Source organism: Zosterops lateralis (genome assembly GCF_965231275.1).
Source record: "Zosterops lateralis genome assembly, chromosome: 19".
Taxonomy (NCBI): Eukaryota; Metazoa; Chordata; class Aves; order Passeriformes; family Zosteropidae; genus Zosterops; species Zosterops lateralis.
The window spans coordinates 5420887-5438487 of record NC_139779.1 but is presented as its reverse complement, the minus strand read 5'-3'; the positions used below and the strand labels follow the sequence as shown (position 1 = coordinate 5438487).

Here is a 17601-nt window from a genome sequence, read left to right as displayed (position 1 = left end):
GATGCCATTTCTTCATTTAAACGCTTTGTCAGAATACCTGGTAGCCTTGAGTTGGTGCACAAAAATGTTGATTTTACTGCTTTGGAAGGGAATGTGGGGCCAGAAATCGAAAATGTTTCAGGAATAGGAAGAAATATTTGTATGAAAAACTGCATAATGTGGAACACAAAACGGAGAGGGGAAAGAGCCCATGGAAGAGTTGCTCCAAAAGTGTTTCTCTCTCTCCTGGTCACATCCATCAGTGGGATAAATTTTGGTTGCTTTTTCGACAATCCTGGGGACTAAATAAATTAAATTCATCCAATTGGACGTGGCTTTTTTTAGAAGGAGCAGGAAAATGCACTTTATTTCCATGAAACATCAACGTTCTGCTCTTCAGTGACCCCTCCAGCACCGTGAACAGCGAGCTAAAAACGCCTTTTTGTGTCACTGAAATTCAGATTGGGCTGGAAGGAGAACTCACCCCACGAGAAGCAACCTCTGACAGCAGAACTCTGAAACTTCCTCTGTGCCCTCTGAAACCTCTTCCAGCTCCATCCAGCCCCGACTCCTTCGGTTTCCATCTCAGCTGGAAACTGCTTTTTGAGCAATGTTTAATTCTTAATTCATCGATGAGGAAACCTCTTGGTTCATTCCCACTTGGTTAAAGCGCCGCTCCCATTAAATTTACACTGCAATAACTTCAGACCACGACTGTGATTTGTCCCTTTTCTTGGCAGTTTTTAGCCTTTTTTTAAACGAACTATGCACCGCCCCTGGTGTTCCAGAGAAAGCAGCTGCAGCACTGGGATGCTCACAACAAACATCAACCAAAAAAAAAAAAAAAAAATCAAATTATTCCATGTGTCACCACTCCCAAAATCGCTTCGGTCAATAATCCTGGGCTTTACTGAGTTTATTTTAGATGCTAATTCCCATCTCAAGGTCCATAGGTGGGGGGAGAAGCAAACTTTGCAGCTTTTGTGTAAATATTTGAAATAAAAGCGTGGCCCTTCTGCCCTTCGTTAATGAGTCCCTAAACTCCTCCTGAGCTTTTGTTATTCCATTAATGATTTATGGCCCCAAAATCGAGGCTGGTTCTGCAATTCTCAAGTGCCCTTCAAGTGCTCGGCTGGGTAACAATGTTTATTTTTAGTGGGTGGGTTTTTTTGGTGTTTTTTGGTTAGTTTTTTGTTTGTTTGTTTGTTTTGTTTTGGGGGGGGTTTTGGTTGGTTTGTTTTGGTTTTTTGGGTTTTTTGTGGGGTTTTTTTTGCTATTTTGTTTTTGGTTTTGTTTTGTTTGTTTGTTTGGATTTTATTTTATTTTATTTTATTTTATTTTATTTTATTTTATTTTATTTTATTTTATTTTATTTTATTTTATTATTTTCTTTGCCCAAAAAGGCATTGGGGGTGATGAAGCACTTCCAGGACTGTTTTATAAGTAATCGAGACACTAAAAGTGAGGATGTTTTGAATAAATTAATCAGGAAAGGTGGATTTTCCCAGCCCTCCCTGGAGTAATCCCTGAGCGGGTCTGGAGGACGGAGGAGGTTTGGGTGAGACCCCAGTGGTGCAAAAAATAGTGAACCAGAGACTTTAATGGAAATATTATCCCTTAAAGTGATTTAAAATGCGGGTTTTGTGCTGTGCCAACAGTCACTGGACCAGAAATTGGTTTTATTTTCCCCGCTCTTGGCTCAGTGTCACTGAAAGCAAAGACTTTGGATCTTTTATTGGAAAATAGTTCTTTGCGTGTGAACTCCTGCATTTATTTCGATATTTTACAGGAAATGCCGGAGCCATTAATTGTGACCATCACCCATTAATTCAGTGCTGTCCTGTTGGAAACCACCCGGGATTCTGGCCTTTCTGATCCTCATGGCCCTGCTGGAATTTTACCTTCCCAAGGCATTTTTAGGGAATATTTTAGGGAAGGTTTTCTCCCAGCTTGTCCAGCCACCGGGGACAGTAAACGTTATCCTCGTGGGGAACATCATCATCCTCCATTACCATTAATAATACTAATTATTAATAATAGACAACAATATATAACAATGATATTATTATTTATCAATATAAACATAAACGAAGGTTTGTTTGCTTCAAGGATTCAACTCTGAACGCTTTTAGGTATTGAGCACCTTTAGGAAACACAACAAAAAGGATGTTTTGGGATAGATTTTAGAGGAAAAGTGGAGAGGGGAGAACGCGGGGAGCGCCCGGGCCCGGTCCCGTTCCTGGTGCTGTCCCGGGCCCATTCCCGGTGCTGTTCCCGGAGCTATTTACGGGCCCATTCCCGGTGCTATTCCCTGACCCAATCCTGGTGTTATCCTCGGTCCGTTCCCATTCCCGGTGCCGTTCCCGAGCCCGTTCCCATTCCCGGTGCCGTTCCCGGGCCCGTTCCCATTCCCGGTGCCGTTCCCGAGCCCGTTCCCATTCCCGGTGCCGTTCCCGGGCCCGTTCCCATTCCCGGTGCCGTTCCCGGGCCCGTTCCCATTCCCGGTGCCGTTCCCGTTGCTGTTCCAGTGCCGTTCCCGGCGCCGCTCCCGGCCCCTCCCGCGCTGCCGGCACCGCCTCAATCTTGTCCCCCCCGCGCCACCGTCGGCGGGTGAGGGGTCAGGGCTGCGGCCCGGAAGCGGCGGCGGAGGCGGGGCCCGGTGCCGGGGCCTGTCCGTGTGTCCGGCCCGGGGCTGCCCGGGGAGCGGCCTCTCCCCCCGCACCGCCGCCCGTCCGCCCGTGCCCGCAGCCCCGGCAGGGCAGGACCATGGTGCAGAGCCCGCCCGCACGGCAGCGCCGCCGCCTCTGAGCCCCGCCCGGCGCGGGGGCCTGAGCCCCGCCGCGGACGCCGGTAAGGAGGGGACGGGGGCGGCTCTGCGGCCCGGCCCGGCCCGCCGGGGGATGCGGGCACCGTGAGGCCGCTCCGGGGCTGGGGGAGGAGCGCCGGGAGGTCCCCGGGGAGCCTCGGGCCGCGGAATCGCAGCGCTGCCCGCCCAGCCCCGCGTCCCGCTGGGTCCGGGGAGGTTCGGCTCTGCCGGGGCTCGTGGCTTTGGGTTATTTTTATTGTTTACATGACAGGATTGTTTGGGGAAAGGTCGTCGGCTTGAAGTTTGTGTGCGTGGCGTCGTAGCAGGACGAAAAAAAAACAAAAAAAGGGATAAAAACCAGTGAAAAATAAGAATTTGTGTAGCACTAAAAATAGTTGTGTTTCAAAAGAGCCTCACAACAGTGATTCCTGCCTTGGGCTTTGTTGTTTGGGGGTTTTTCCCCCTAATTTTCTATACACTCGTATTTCATCCTCTTTTTTTTTTTTTTTTTTTTTTTTTTTTTTTTTTTTTTTGGGGGGGGGGTGTTTATAACTTGATTAATGATCTTATGAAGGTTTTAATAATAAAATTCCTAGTGCATCATGCCTAGAACATGGCTGCTCCATCCTTGCTGTTACATCCGAACGGGGGATCGGAATCACCCTGGGGGAAGAAAAATAAAAATAGAGATATATATATATATATATATGTATATATTACAGCACAGCTGAGATTGTTTGGGGTTTTTTCCCTTTTCCGTTTGCTTGCTCTGTAAGGGTTTATCTTTGGGGAAATGCATTGACAGGATGAGCTCTGGAGTGGAATTATCCGTAGATAAGGATCCATCGAGGTTTGCCCTCCACATCCTCGCTCAACTTCCCCCAAGTTTGGCCGCTGGGAGAAAAAAAACCTGGGCCTGGCTCTTGTGGTGAATGATTCTTGCGGGTTTTTTGAGGGCTGAATTACGGGAAATATTCCCCGCCCGAGCTTTTGGACACAGCGGTTCGGGTTTCAGCGGGTGAGGTTCTGTCCCTGCCCCTGCCCGGCTCTCGGCCGAGCTCCAGCTCCTGCCCCGCAGGTGTGCACAGCGCACAGAGAACTTCTGTGCCAGCCCCGGCGCGGATAATACTGAATTGTGGCTGAACAAGCCCTCCCCGAGCCCGGCCATCGCAGAGGATTAGGCTTTGTTACCTGCCCGGATTCGAGGAGTGGCTCCGGTGGAATGTGGTTCTTCTTTTCCGCTTGAAAGACAAGGGCTTGAAAGGCCACCTGATAAAAACAAAATAGTCCCTGTGCTCTGAGTGCCCGGGGCAGGGGACAGACAGGGCTGGGTGTCCTTTGTGAGCTGGGGACAGCAGGGACAGAGCCAGCACCCCTCCTGGAGCACCCCCCGAGCTGGTCCTGCTGATCTGGCAGCTGGGATAATCTTTTTTATAATTAAATTACACCGCAGGTTTTGTAGAAGTGAAGCTGTTTTATCAGTTGAGCCCTAAATTGTTAATGAAACTCTCTGGTGTCAGAATTGTGTTGCTTTCCCAAAGCCTCCCTTACCCAAAGCTGGGTGGGAATTTATTTTCTTTCTAAGTCTGCCCTGACCTGTGGATAAAGCTGTTCCCAGGGCTCAGGACTCCCAGGTTTTGTTTTGGGTGAAAACTCGTGTGTGTCCTGGCAATTGGGGGTTGTTGATCTGTGGAATGGACAGTGAACTCGGGCAGTTGGGGCTGAGCAGGCTGAGGGCCCATTTCCTTTGAGCACAGACACACAGATAATATCCCAGCCATAACTTCGATATCTCAGCTGCTCCCTCATTTCAGTTGGTTTTGCTGCTGTTTCTATTTCCATCAGTGGCCACTGGCTGTTTTGCTGCTTCCCTCCCTTCTTTCCACACCCAAACTCTGAATTTGCCATTCCCCAAAGCTGCCGTTCCCTGGGCTTGTCAGTCATTTTTCTGCTTGTGATTCAAGCTGTGTATCTGTCTGCATCCCTGTCTCCTCACAGTTCTCATTACAGACTGAAGAGCCTTTTCCTGGCATTCCTCTGCACTTTCACTGCTGAATTGGATCCCACATTCCTTAATGAGTGGCTTTAATGAAGTCAACAATTAACCTTGAACCGGTCACTCAACCAGTTTCTGATTACTGAGCAGTTGCTGATGAGAATTTTCACACTTCTTGGGTAAAGCCATTCTGTATTTTTGGCTGCTGTCAGTTCAGTGTACACAGAATTTGATTTCTCATGGATCTTTAAAGATGATGGAATAATTTTACTTTTTAAATGGAATAATTTTAGTTTTCTTGTCCTCTCCCAGCTTCTCATGCTGAGCAGCAGTAACCAGAATAGCATTTTTCAATACAAATTCAGAGCCCTTCATCTATTATTGTGTGTTTTATTGCAGTCTGGGTGATTTGGGTTATGGTAACTCACGTTGGAAGTCATGACTTGGAAAAGCTGGAAGGTTTAAAAGTGCCCACGAGCTCTTTTAGATGGAAGTGGATTCATTCCCATGGCACAGGCTCTTGGCAGACAGAGATGCCTGCTTCAGGTTTGGCACCAAAATGTCTGATTTTCAACCAGAGGTTGAGTTCATTTTAATTTTACAGCTGGGTATGTTTTAAATTACATTTTTCACTTCTAACAAAAGTCAGAATTCAGGGTTCATTGAACCAGAGAAAAAAAGCTTCCTCACTCTCTTTCTCTTTCCTGACTTTTAACTTTCCTTCCCTTTTCTCATTCATCATTTTTAACAACTCAGAGCATATAAAAAATACTCGAAACTTGTTTGGATTTGTCTGTTTTTGCACGAATTTTTCTTCCAGTGGGAAATGGAAATCAACTTTGCTGTCCCCAGAGTATCCCCAGAGCTGGCACAAGGTTCAGGTGCTTGTGGTGAATCCAGCAGACTCTTTGAACAACACAAGTCTGTTGGGAAGGGCTGTCACACACAGATTGAGTAATGTTTATTTTCCTTTTTATTTTTTACGTCATCGGCCTTTTATTTAAAGTTTTCTGTCTTTGTTGGGAGTTGAAGTCAGGAATTTGAGTGTTTGAAATTCAGTCTCAACTTGATCTTTTAAAATTTTCTGTCACTCACCAAATTACTTCCCTTCCTTGGCTTTGCTTCATGGGCAGACCTGAAATATTTGCTGTTCGTGCCCATCTTGGGGGTGTTGAAATGATTAATGAAGCTTTGAAAAGTGTTTTGAGAAGTGAAAAGAGACATTTCATGTGAATGTGAAGCATTTGCTTCTTCCTATTCATGCAAGTCCCTGGTTTTTTGTTCATATTCTGCATCCTGATCCTTTTACCAGGATACCAGGAGGAAGGAGAGTCCTTTTCCCTATTTCCAGGTGCTGTTCTCCTCCCGCCCTGTGCAGTGTCCTCCCTGCGTAGGCAAAGCCATTTTCCTGCCATTTCCAGCTTCCAAGCTCCAGGAAAACGTGGAGTTTTTTATCAGTGAACATATTTGTGAATAAAATAGCTCAGCAGAGTGATCAGGCACTGTCTGGCTGGAGCCAATTCCCGTTATCTGGAGCAGAATGTTTGTGCACATCTGGCTGCTGATCTTGGCCTTGTGTTTGGTTGGATTCAAGGACCCAAGGTGATGTTTTTGTGAAGTTTCCTCCTCCACACACCCTGCCTGCCTCCCTCCCTCTGTGCTGGGGAGAAATCTGCTGGTATTTCCTAGGAGGTTGTTGATTTGGGTTTATTTTGGTTTATTTTGTCCATGCTGGAGGCCAGGGGGAAGGGAAAGAGGCTCAGCTGGACCTGGAGGATCCCTCCAGGATGGATTCCTCCTCCCTGCCTGCCCTGCTGCTGCTGGGGAAGGTTTTAGGCTGTGCAATTTCACCCCACACTTCCTAAAACGATGATCTGAAGCTGCTGCAGATCCCAACACCTCTATTTTCCCCAGGATGGTAAAGTTACTCTTCCTTACCCTTGGTCTTGAACCTCATCAGGTTGTCCCAGAGGCAGCTCTGCAGCCTGTCCAGGTCCCTGCACTCACAGCCTGGTGTCACTGCCAAGCCTGACCCCATGTCCCTGTCACCCTCAGAGATGTTGGACAGCACCAGCCCCATCCCCAGCCCCCTCTCATTTTTATTTTGCTTTATTTTCACTCTTAGACATCAAATTTGAACAGGAGAGAAAAAAGAGAAAAAAAAAAAAAAGAAAGATGATTTTGGTACCTGATGCTGTTTTATTGTTGTTAAAGGAGAGGCACTTCCAGATGAGCACCACTGCTTTGTTTGCATTTATTTATGTGCTGCTTTCCCATGGTTTGCTTGATTTGTGTTTGCAAATATTCCTCTGGCACACGACATCATTTTCATCCAAAGTGGTTAACCCTGAGCTGACCTATTTCCTAACCCCTTTGCACTCCTGGTAGTGGGGCACCTTTGAAAATATAATTGATTTTTTTTTTTTTTTTTTTTTTTTTTTTTTTTTTTGAGCTGCACAGCTCAATTTAAACAGTGTTCTGTGCAGTGAGGTATTGGGAATTGAAAAACTTGTGAGATCCTAAAGAAGAAGTGCTGTTCCTGCCCTTCTCCTCCACTCAATTTTCCTCCTTACAGGATAAATCAGTGCTGGTTTTACATTTTAAACCCCTCCTCTAGAGTGATTACCTTACCTGCACAACAAGAAGGGGAAATATCTGTGAGGAAATTCCATCATTTTAATCTTTCTAGTGGCAGGGTGGTAGTTGATATTATTGACAAAAATGTCAAACTACTTTGATCTCTTTAAAATTCATATTTGGTTTGGGCTTTTTTTTCACCTGGGTAACTGCAATTTTGCTTTCAATACCTGCTTTAATACAGCATATGGGGTTTTTATTGTTCTTAGGAATTCAGCTCCTTTGATATTAAGCCTCAAAATGGGAATTTAATACTTCAGCTGTGACTCATTGCATTGACTTTTTCGGTCTTTGCAATAGGCTTCGAGATTTTCCTTGTTTGTAATTTAGCCTTGAAAAACTCATCAGTCTTATTTCAGCAGCTTCCTTTTCCACACTCTTTCATACACAAATAAAGAGGAATTCACAATGTTATTCCTTTGAGGTTGCTGTCAGGAGCTGTTTTGGAGGAAAACTCCCCCAAATTGTAGAATATTTTCTTGCCTTTTAGTTGGCTGCTCAATTCCGTGTTGCTCTGGCACCCTGACAGATTAAACTGTTGTATTTCCACCCTTTACCGTTTTAATCTTTTTTCCCTGCCTGAGTTTGTAGATGCTGATTTAAGAGCTCAACATCTCCAGGGTTTCCTGGCAAGTTCCAGCAGCTGCAGCTCCTGTTGAACATCCCTCACTACCCAGCAATTACCTTGGAGCTGCTGGCCAATGTTCCAGCCTGGCAGTTTTCATTCTTGAGCTCCTTGTTTAGTCTGACTGGGGAGATTTTTATTGCACCAAGGATTAAAAGGCTTTGCTGGAGTGGAGAGAGGCAGCGGCAGTCATTAGAGCCACTCACTAAATTATTTATTTGGCTTAAAAGTGAAATCTGGTCTTGCTTGCCTGACCTGCCAGGAGGTAAAAGCATTGTTTTGTGTTTGTTGTTTTGGTTTGTTTTTTTGGGTTTTTTTTTTAGCTCTGTGAAGGAGAAATTAAAGTTTAAATGATAATTTTGAAGTTATTCATTTACAGAGAGGAGGAAGTTAGTTCCAAGAGCTGGCAGAAGAATTGGGATGCACTGATTCTAACAGAGAGGAGTTTAAGGACCCCTGAAAATCCACAGACATTTTGATGTAATGCACTGATCTGGATCACAAATTCCATTATAATTAAAGTCATTTAAGTACTTTGATTAAAAAAAAATCAGTAATTCTTCAGGCAGCAGCATGGAATCATTCATCCTTCTGCTTTCCACCATTGCTATTTTCATGTCAGTTCCAGCATTGACATCCACAGTTGTTCCCTTTTCCCTCCCAAATGCTCCAAAGGCACATTACTCCTCGGAAATTGCAGCTTATGGCATTTTCTAATTGCTTTCAAAGCCACTGAGTTATGGCAGCATATTAAACAACTGGCACTTAAAAGCTGGTGATCTCTTACATAAAAATATTAGCCCCAGTATTTCTCTGTGTAGGATTTTCAGCACATCCCGGATTTTTTATGGCTGGTTTTAGACCCTGTGGTAAACAAATTCTAATGGAGCTGTTGGAAACCCCTTTAAAAAAAAAAAAAAAAAGGAATGCCAGCCCTGGATGTGCTGTGGGTGACACTCAGCCCTGATTAAAAGCTGCAATAAACTCTGCATCGGTGTTATTTCCTAAAGGAAATTCAGGAGGGGACACTGCCTACAACTCTGCTTTTGCATTAAGTTTTGATCTCCTCCCGTCTCCACATGTGTCTCCAGTGTTTCCAGAAGGATTGTTTGGGGTTTTGCTCGTGGATGGAGCGTTTGGGGTTTTTAACTGGGGCTCTTGGAAGGAATTTGCTGCCAGGGACAAGATAGGCAGGACGTGCAGAAGGGCGGATCGTTCCCAGCATGATCCCTGCCAGCCCCAGCTCTCCCTTCCCCTGTCCCTGCTGCCTCCTGCCACCTTCCCTGGCCTGCCTGTGCCACAGCTGCTCTGGGACAAGGTTCTGGTAAGGTGTTCATTTCTCTTCACCTTCTCTTGCCCTCTCTTCCCTCTCCTTTCCCTGCTTTTCCCTGTGGGTTTGTGGAGACATTCACAGCACCCGATCCTTGCTGAGAAAAACTTCCTGGGCTTTGCAGGGTGGATGGAAAGGGCTTGGTGGTGCAAAATAATAAAGCCAGGATGTGATCTTGAGCTCTGGAGAGCTCTGTCTCAGCAGGTTTCAGCCAGCAGGGCGACTGGGGACTCAGCAGGCACAGCCCAAGGTTGTGTTGTTGGCATTGCAACTCTCTGTCTCTTCTCCCGGAGCTGGATTTTCCCTCTCTCTGGGGCACTTTTACAGGTTCTGTCAATATTTCTTCTGTTAACAGGAACTGAAGCATTCCTGCCTGTAAAATCCTGAGTATACACAAGGAAGTTGGGATCATTGTACTGTGTGGGCTCTGAAAAGGGCTTTGTCTGAGTGCTTGTCCTTTACCCTTCTTTTGTTTTCTGTTCTTAAATCAATAGATCAGATCCCAGATCCCTCCCTGCCTTGCCCTGTGCCTCTCTCGTCCTCAGAGCTGCCACTTTTCAGCCCTGCTACACCTGGATTGTAAATGACAGTGATGGGAGTCAGTGGGAATCACCCAGACCTGTGGGGAGCAGTAATTAAATGTTATCAGATCTCTATGGATGATCCAATTGTAACCCTTGCAGTACAGAATTCTTTCTGCCTTCCCCTCAGAATTTTGGAAGTCAGCAGCACGTTGCTAGGAGCAGCTCCTGCCTTGGTGGTTTAGTTGGGGTTAAAAGCCTTTTCAGCAGGGTTTTAGGTAAGACAAAGATAAAGATTGGCTGGGAGTAGTTCTTCCTTGCAGAGCTCCTGAAGGAGATGTCACAAGGCTGCCCTTTAACACTGGACTGTTTGCTTTTCCCTGGGAGTAGAAGTGGGGAAGCTGAGACAATAATTTGGGTCTTTTTGCTCTGCAGGTAAAAATTCAGGAGAGGAATCAGACAAAATATTATATTTGGGGTAAAAATTAATGTCTCAGGACATTTCCTCAGTGTATAAAGTCCTAGCTTTGCCTACAGACAGAACAAAAAGTTCTAGATCCTGTAACAATTAAATCAAGACCAGGAGTCTTCCAGCCTCCACCTTAATGCAGTTTTTGAGTGTTTCTGCCCATAGGATTCTTGATGCAAAAGCCTAAAATAATGTAGGGCTGCTTCTCAGATCCTGCTTTGAAAATAGAGGCATTTGGGATGGGGTAAAGAGGGATCCTTAAGGCTCCAGCCTCGGTTTTCAAAGGATGTGCAAAGTTTGATTTGTAACTCGGTGCATTCAGACATTGCTGGCATTAAAACGGAGCAGTGACACCCTGCCTGGGGAAAGACAAGAACTGGGTTTATTGCTTGTCAGCCGTGCTGGGCTGTGCTGGAAGCTCTCATTCCTTAAAATGTGTTCCCAGCTGGCAGTTCTCAGCCCTGGGAAGGTGATGTGGAGCCCGTTCTGGTGGCTGCTGCGCTTCAGGCACACGCTCCGTGCTCAGTGAGCAGCCCAGCCACGGAACCAGATCTCAGCTTTGTGCAGAGAAATCCCATTTCTCTCTTTTGTCTGATGTGATCCACCACCCCTCACCTGTAACACCCAGCCCAGTCAACTCTGTTGGAACGTTCTTTCCCCTCAGGTGAACAATCAGAATAATGTTCTACATAAACCTGTTGGAGAACCTGAAGGTTTATATCAGCAGCCGCCCTCCGCTCGTGGTCTTTATGATCAGCGTGAGCGCCATGGCCATCGCCTTCCTCACACTGGGCTACTTCTTCAAAATCAAGGAGATCAAATCACCAGAAATGACAGAGGTATGTGCAAAAATGGTGTTCATTTGGAAAACATGCCTGAAGTTCATTTTTTTTCCTCCTCTCCTAGAGAGCACAGAGTTGTGGGGGGATTGTGTCCGTTTTACTTGCAGAAGGGCTGTCGGGGTGAATGTTTGTTAGTCTTGTTTTGTATCAAGGATGAGGCCAAATCATCTGTCATGGATCTTCCCTGCTGTGGCTGGGAACCTTTCAGTTTGTTATTTAGGGTCACTTAGCTGGTTTGGGGAACTTTTTCCCTCCTGTAAGGAGGGAAACCTCAGCAGAAACCACTCAGCCCAGAGCGTGGTGAGAACAGACCGAGTTTCCTTTCTAGCTCAGGGGAGGGAGCTGGGACTGAACCCATCTGAGCTGTACAAACGATTTCCCTGTCTCTGAGCCAGCCCTGGTGGTGTTTGTGTTGCTTTGTGAGCCGTGTGATTTTTGCTCAATGGCCTGGAACCCGGGCGGGATGGGGCCGAGCGAGGCGTGAGCTCCCTCAGGGCCCTGAAATCTCCCCCTCTGTTTGAAGGACTGGAACACTTTCCTGCTGAGGTTTAACGATTTGGACTTCTGTATATCTGAGAATGAAACCTTAAAGCACCTCCTCAACGACACCACCACCCCCGAGAGCACGGTGACCAGCGGGCAGGCCAGGTCTTCCACACAGTCCCCGCAGACCCTGGAGGACTCGGGTCCCATCAACATCTCTGTCACCATCACGCTGACCCTGGACCCTCTCAGACCTTTTGGGGGATACTCCCGCAATGTCACACACCTCAGCTCCACCATTTTTGGCCACCAGATTGGACTTTCAGGTAGGCAAGGCCAGACCTTTAAAAATTCAGGTTACATTTGGGTTTTAGAGGGGTTTTTTTTTCCTAAGCTTTCACAGGGGGGATTGGCTTCAAACTGAAATTAAGTAGGTTTTGATTAATATTAGGAAGAAAATCTTGATCATGAGGGTGATGAGTACTCAGAAGCTGTGGCTGCCCCATCCCTGGGAGTGTCCAAGGCCAGGTTGGACAGGGCTTGGAGCAACCTGGGATAGTGGAAAGTGTCCCTGCCCACGGCAGGGGAGTGAAACAAAATAGTTTTTAGGGTCCCCTCCAACCCAAATCATTCTGATTCTAAATATTTCTGTTATTTAAATAACTATATAATCAAATAAAAACTTACCAGCTTGTTATGGGTGAGATTAATCTTATGCACAAAACACAGACGTGTTCCTAGTTTTATTGTGAGCCCTTCACTTGTTTGTTAGAAGAACTTTTCCCTGCATTCAGAATGGAAAAGCACCTGCAGGTGTGCCAAGATCAGGCTTGGCAGTTTGAAATGATTAAACCTAATGACAATGGAAGGTCATTTTTAAGCCAGCAAAATTCCAAACAGTGACTCTCTTCAGTTTTGTCTTGATCCATCAAGTCCTCAACTGACATTTCCAATGTGACATAGATGCAGTGGAGAGTATTAGGGTGTCTAAAAAATTCTAGTTTATCTAAAATGCAGAAGTGAATCAGCTTTAATATCCCAAACAGCACCAGATAAGATGATTATGGTTTCTGTGGTGTGCAGAGACCAATCTGCTCTCTGGCTGCCTGCCAGGATGTTTTGACAAGGGTTTGTAGAGAATTAATATATATTGATAATAGAACCTCACTGTATTTTAGCTTTCAGCCAGAATTGCATTTTATAGTAATGTTGAAGGTCTTGAACCTGTGGAGAGACGCCGCCCATAGCTGCAAATGTGCATTACTGTATTTTCTGGTGTTATTTTGTTGCTGCTTTGAGAGCTACCAAATGCAAGTTCCATTTGCAGCAGCCTGGATTTATTTATTTTCAGTCTGAATTTCTCCACGTGGAGTTATCATAGATGACTTAACATGCAGTTCAGTATCTGCTGACACCTTTTTCTCTACATGAGCACCTCCACTTTGTAAAGTGAGCATCAGGAAAAACAGATGTGGAACAAAGTTTTTAGGAGGGGAAAGGCTTTTCTAATAAAGGTCTGTGAACATGCATGAATTCACTTATAAAGAGTTTTTAATTTCTGGTGACCCCAGTTCTGGGGTGGGAGGGATTAGAAGGAGCAGCAGCTGGGAGATTTTATGGTTTATTTGGGGTTTAAACTTTTCTTTCTGCTCTCTTCGTTGCCTGCAAAGATCCGGGATGACTCCGAGGGGTGACGCTTCCTGCCTTAATCATTTGTGTGTCCTCCTTTTCCCAGAGATTGTTGCTCAGATACTTTTGTGAACCAAAGCCCAGCTTTCCTTGTCTCTTTCTCAAAGGCAGAGAATCCCACGAGGAGATAAACATCACCTTCACCCTGCCAGCTGCCTGGAATTCCGATGACTGTGTCCTACACGGCCACTGCGAGCAGGTTGTGTTCACCACCTGCATGACTGTGACAGCAGCCAGCAACGTTTTCCCAGTCACAGTGTAAGTGCAGCTCTCCTCCAGGGGCTGCTTTCCTGCCTTATTCATTCCTCTGAGTTGTTAGCTCCTCATGAAAATTGCTGTTGATGGCAGAATTACCTCCTTGCACTCCTTCCCCCACGGTAAAGACATTTGTCTTGAAAGCTCTGCTGTCTTTGAGATTTTTTTTTTGCCTTTCAACTGTGATTTAAACTTCACTGGGAGCAAGAGAATCCAGGGAAATATAAGGAATTTACCTCCTAATTGAGTTTCAGAGATGAGATTTGATGCTGAGGTTCTTACCCTCCTCCCTGCTGAGGGATCAGCACGAGGCAAAGGCTGCTTTGCCTTCACCAAAATATCTTCCATTTGTCTTCTCTGGATTCCCTGGCACTGTTCCATCCAACCTGGGGAACCCCAGGCTGTGGGAAGCCTTAGGAAAACCAGTATTTTTCCAATTGAGCTGTGGGATGTTGGCTTAGTGCAACAACATGCAGTTAAATTCTAATTTTAGCATAGCAATCATGTGGCTTTTGGGGGTTTTTTAACTTAAACTTTGGGGTTTTGTTGTTGCTTTGGAAGGCCCAAACTAAAACCATGTTTAGAGAAGAAAAGTTGTCCTGGTTGGACATGGAAAATACATTTCAGGGTGCTGATTATTTCTGTTTTATTGCAGTCAGCCACCACATTGTGTTCCTGAAAGCTACAGCAATGCCACTCTGTGGTACAAGATCTTCACCACAGCCAGGGACTCGAACACAAAATACGCCCAGGATTACAACCCCTTCTGGTGTTACAAGGGAGCAATTGGGAAAGTCTACCATGCTTTAAATCCCAAACTAACTGTTATAGTTCCAGATGTAAGTGCTGGGCTGTTCCTCTGGTGTTTTCAGTAAATGCTTAGCTCTGGTTTCATTGAATATGGTTCCTAAAATTGTCATTTTTTTGCTGTTGGTTTATTGTGTGGTTCCATTGAATATGGTCCCTAAAATTGTCATTTTTTGCTGTTGGTTTATTGTGTGGTGTGAGGGCTGAGAATGCTCCACCCTCAATGGATTTAATGATCTTCATCCACGTGCCTCTCAGCTCTTGAAAACCACCATTTGCAGTTGGAAATCATTTCACAAAAGCCTCTGCCAATATTTGGGAAAAAATATCCATAACACAGATTTTTTTTTTTTTTTTTTTAACACGAGAAACATTTTGTGCCACAATTAGGAATCGATTCCATCGCTGCATAAAGGGGAAGGAAGTTGATTCATGAAGTAATTTCTGGGTTGATCTGGTAATTATTGCTTTAAAATCAAATGCTAAGTCAGTGAATGGTTTTAATTTGCTTTTCTGTGTGCAGGATGATCGCTCTCTAATAAACCTGCACCTCATGCACACCAGTTACTTCCTCTTTGTGATGGTGATTACGATGTTCTGCTATGCAGTCATTAAAGGCAGACCAAGCAAACTGAGGCAAAGCAACACAGAATTCTGCTCTGAAAAGGTGAGTGAGGGCGTGCTAACAAAACCTGGACTCTGATAAGGAAACAGAGAAAAGCTCCAGTTGGACAGAGGACAGACAGACTGGTTTTTCTTGTCTCTGGAGATGGGGATTTAATTGCCTTTCAGAGAGAGTTGGGTGTTTCATTGTGGACAGTGCAGGTGGGGGTTATAAAATCCACTCTATAAAAGTGCTTTGAAGATCCTCAAGATGAGATTTCTGTCCTCCAGAAATGGATTATTGCAGCTCAGGAAGGGCTGGGCTGTGACTCTTCTGCCATAATTCTGGTCATGGTTGAACTGTTGAACTGTTTCGTGGGAAGCAATGAATAGGTGGCACTAAATCTTTATTTATTCATTATCTCTTACCACAACAGACTGAAAACTGTGAGTAAAACATGGTACATAATTCTAAGGGTTGTTCATCAGAATTAAGTTAAAAACAAAGCTGTTGAAAGAGTCGTTGGTCATTAATCAGAATTAAGTTAAAAACAGTAACAAAGCTGTTGAAAGAATCATTGTTTAGTATTATCCTGGGGACCTGCAGTTTGCCTGAAGGATTAAATATGAATATATTTAATTAAGAAGTAGGAAGCCAGTGTTGACACCTGCTGATCTTAATGAAATTTTGTATTTGAGATGGTTTGTGGTGATTTTTGTGGGTTTTGGTTTTTTGTTTTTGGTTTGGGGTGGTTTGGGACTTTAATTCTATTGATTTTTGCAAAGTACAAAACTCGCTTTGATTTCCTTTCCAAGTCAGACTTTCCAAGCTTTCTTTGAAAAGTCAAGGACAGCTCTGCCAGCTCACAGAGATAAATCATATCACTGTTACAGGATTAAGAATTTACCTTTAATTAAATATTTTATCTTCCTTTGGTTTGTTTGTTTTTTTCCAGGTTGCTTTGTCAGAAGCATAAAAACCCCCCTTCTCCTCCTCCTGAGAACGACCGAAACCATTGCCTGCTGAACCCAGCCTGGGTCTTAACACTCTGTGAATCCATTTACCTTTGCAATGTTGGTTTATTCCAACCAAAGACATTTCAAAGTGCCTGTAATTGATTTGTACATATTTATAAAAGCAGAATATCCAGAGTAATTCTGAGGAGATTTGCCTGTCCCACGGTCGGAGCCCTCCGGCCCTTCCCTGGGCACAGCCCCGTGTTGGTGTAGATAAACTCCAGTGAAAAGGCTCCACAGAGATTTTTTGTCTAGCTGCACCTGGGCAGGTGAAGATGCCTTTGCAAGTGTCTCAAACCAACCAAGAGATGTTTGGTTTGTTTGGTTAATTTTTTTTTTTGCCCAATCTGTACAGTGTGTTTGAACCAAGTTATGCACCTTTGATATAATCCTGCATTTCCAAAGCCACCAATCTACAACATGGATTCAATGTGTGTTTGTGTGGCCTAATACTTTATTCCATTTGCTCCTTGCTTGCAAGAAAAGATATCAACGTTTTAGGTTTTTTTTTTCTCTCTCTTTTGGAAGAAAAAAAGTACATATTCACATTTTAATAGTGCTGTATTTAGGACAAACTTGTGCTTTTATTCATAGTAAAAAAAAATTAAGAAGTGAAGTCCCATTTTAAACTGTTACTTACTGAAAAGAACTGTTCGATTTTTTTTTTTTAATTTTTTTTTTTTTTTTTTGGTTTTGTTTTGTTTTGTTTTGTTTTGTTTTGTTTTGTTTTGTTTTTTTTGTATTTCCTTTGGCTTGCTGAATGCCAGAGAACCAGTCAGCACAGAGACTATCTGGAAAACTTTTCCACTTGGCCTCCCATCCCCAGCCCTCCAGCCAGGATTGTGTGTCTCTGCTGCAGAGCAGCTTTCTGTAAACTTTTTTGGTTTTTTGTCTTTTTTTTTTTTCTTTTCTTTCTAGAAAGTGAAACTTAATAAAAAGATGTATTGTGTTAACAGCCTGCTGGGGCTCTGCACAGCCTTGGGCAAGTGCAAAGAGTGAAAGGAAAAGGAATCCCAGAGTCTGTTACAGAGCTTCACTCTGGGGCTTTGGCTGCAGCTCTGAGGGGCAGCTGCCAATGGCTCTGCTGAGCTCTGGCCCATTAAATTGCCATTTACTGCTGTCCACTCAGGGGAAAATGGCCACAAGAGTGGGGCTCTTGTGAGGAAGGCCAAAGAATCCACCCAGTGAAACCCCTTCTGTTCCCTGTGTCCATTCTTCACTCAGAGATTGGATTCTGTGCGTTTCTCCCTTCCCCATTCTGCCTTTTGCTGGTTTTTGTTTGTTTGTTTGTTTGTTTTCCTAGTTCCTTGAGCAGTCTCCTTAATTCCATGGGTCAGGTTCTTCCTGCGGACATTTCCACCACTGCTTTTAAATCTCACTGATTGCCTTAATTGACTTGTCATCTTTTCTCCCAGCTTTCTCATCAGGTGGTGTGACAGCTCTGCATTCCTTCCTTCCTTCCTTCCTTCCTTCCTTCCTTCCTTCCTTCCTTCCTTCCTTCCTTCCTTCCTTCCTTCCTTCCTTCCTTCCTTCCTTCCTCCC

The 17601-nt window shown here is 44.7% G+C and overlaps 1 protein-coding gene across 1 annotated transcript; it reads left to right on the top strand.

The window, feature by feature from the left end:
• The first annotated feature begins 2550 nt into the window (after positions 1-2550).
• On the top strand, positions 2551-16742 carry TMEM248 (transmembrane protein 248). Its single transcript, XM_083875158.1, has 7 exons — positions 2551-2829; positions 11028-11202; positions 11729-12014; positions 13485-13635; positions 14288-14471; positions 14963-15106; positions 15999-16742. The coding sequence occupies exons 2-7, from the start codon at positions 11044-11046 to the stop codon at positions 16017-16019; spliced, it is 945 nt and encodes a 314-aa protein (XP_083731284.1). The 5' UTR covers positions 2551-2829; positions 11028-11043; the 3' UTR covers positions 16020-16742.
• The last annotated feature ends 859 nt before the right edge of the window (positions 16743-17601 follow it).

Excerpts from the sequence above, each read along its gene's own strand:
- TMEM248 (XM_083875158.1), top strand. The coding sequence starts at position 11,044 with ATGTTCTACATAAACCTGTTGGAGAACCTGAAGGTTTATATCAGCAGC. Across the intron at positions 12,015-13,484 it reads CCACCAGATTGGACTTTCAG|GCAGAGAATCCCACGAGGAG; the intron begins GTAGGCAAGGCC and ends TCTTTCTCAAAG. Across the intron at positions 14,472-14,962 it reads TAACTGTTATAGTTCCAGAT|GATGATCGCTCTCTAATAAA; the intron begins GTAAGTGCTGGG and ends TTCTGTGTGCAG.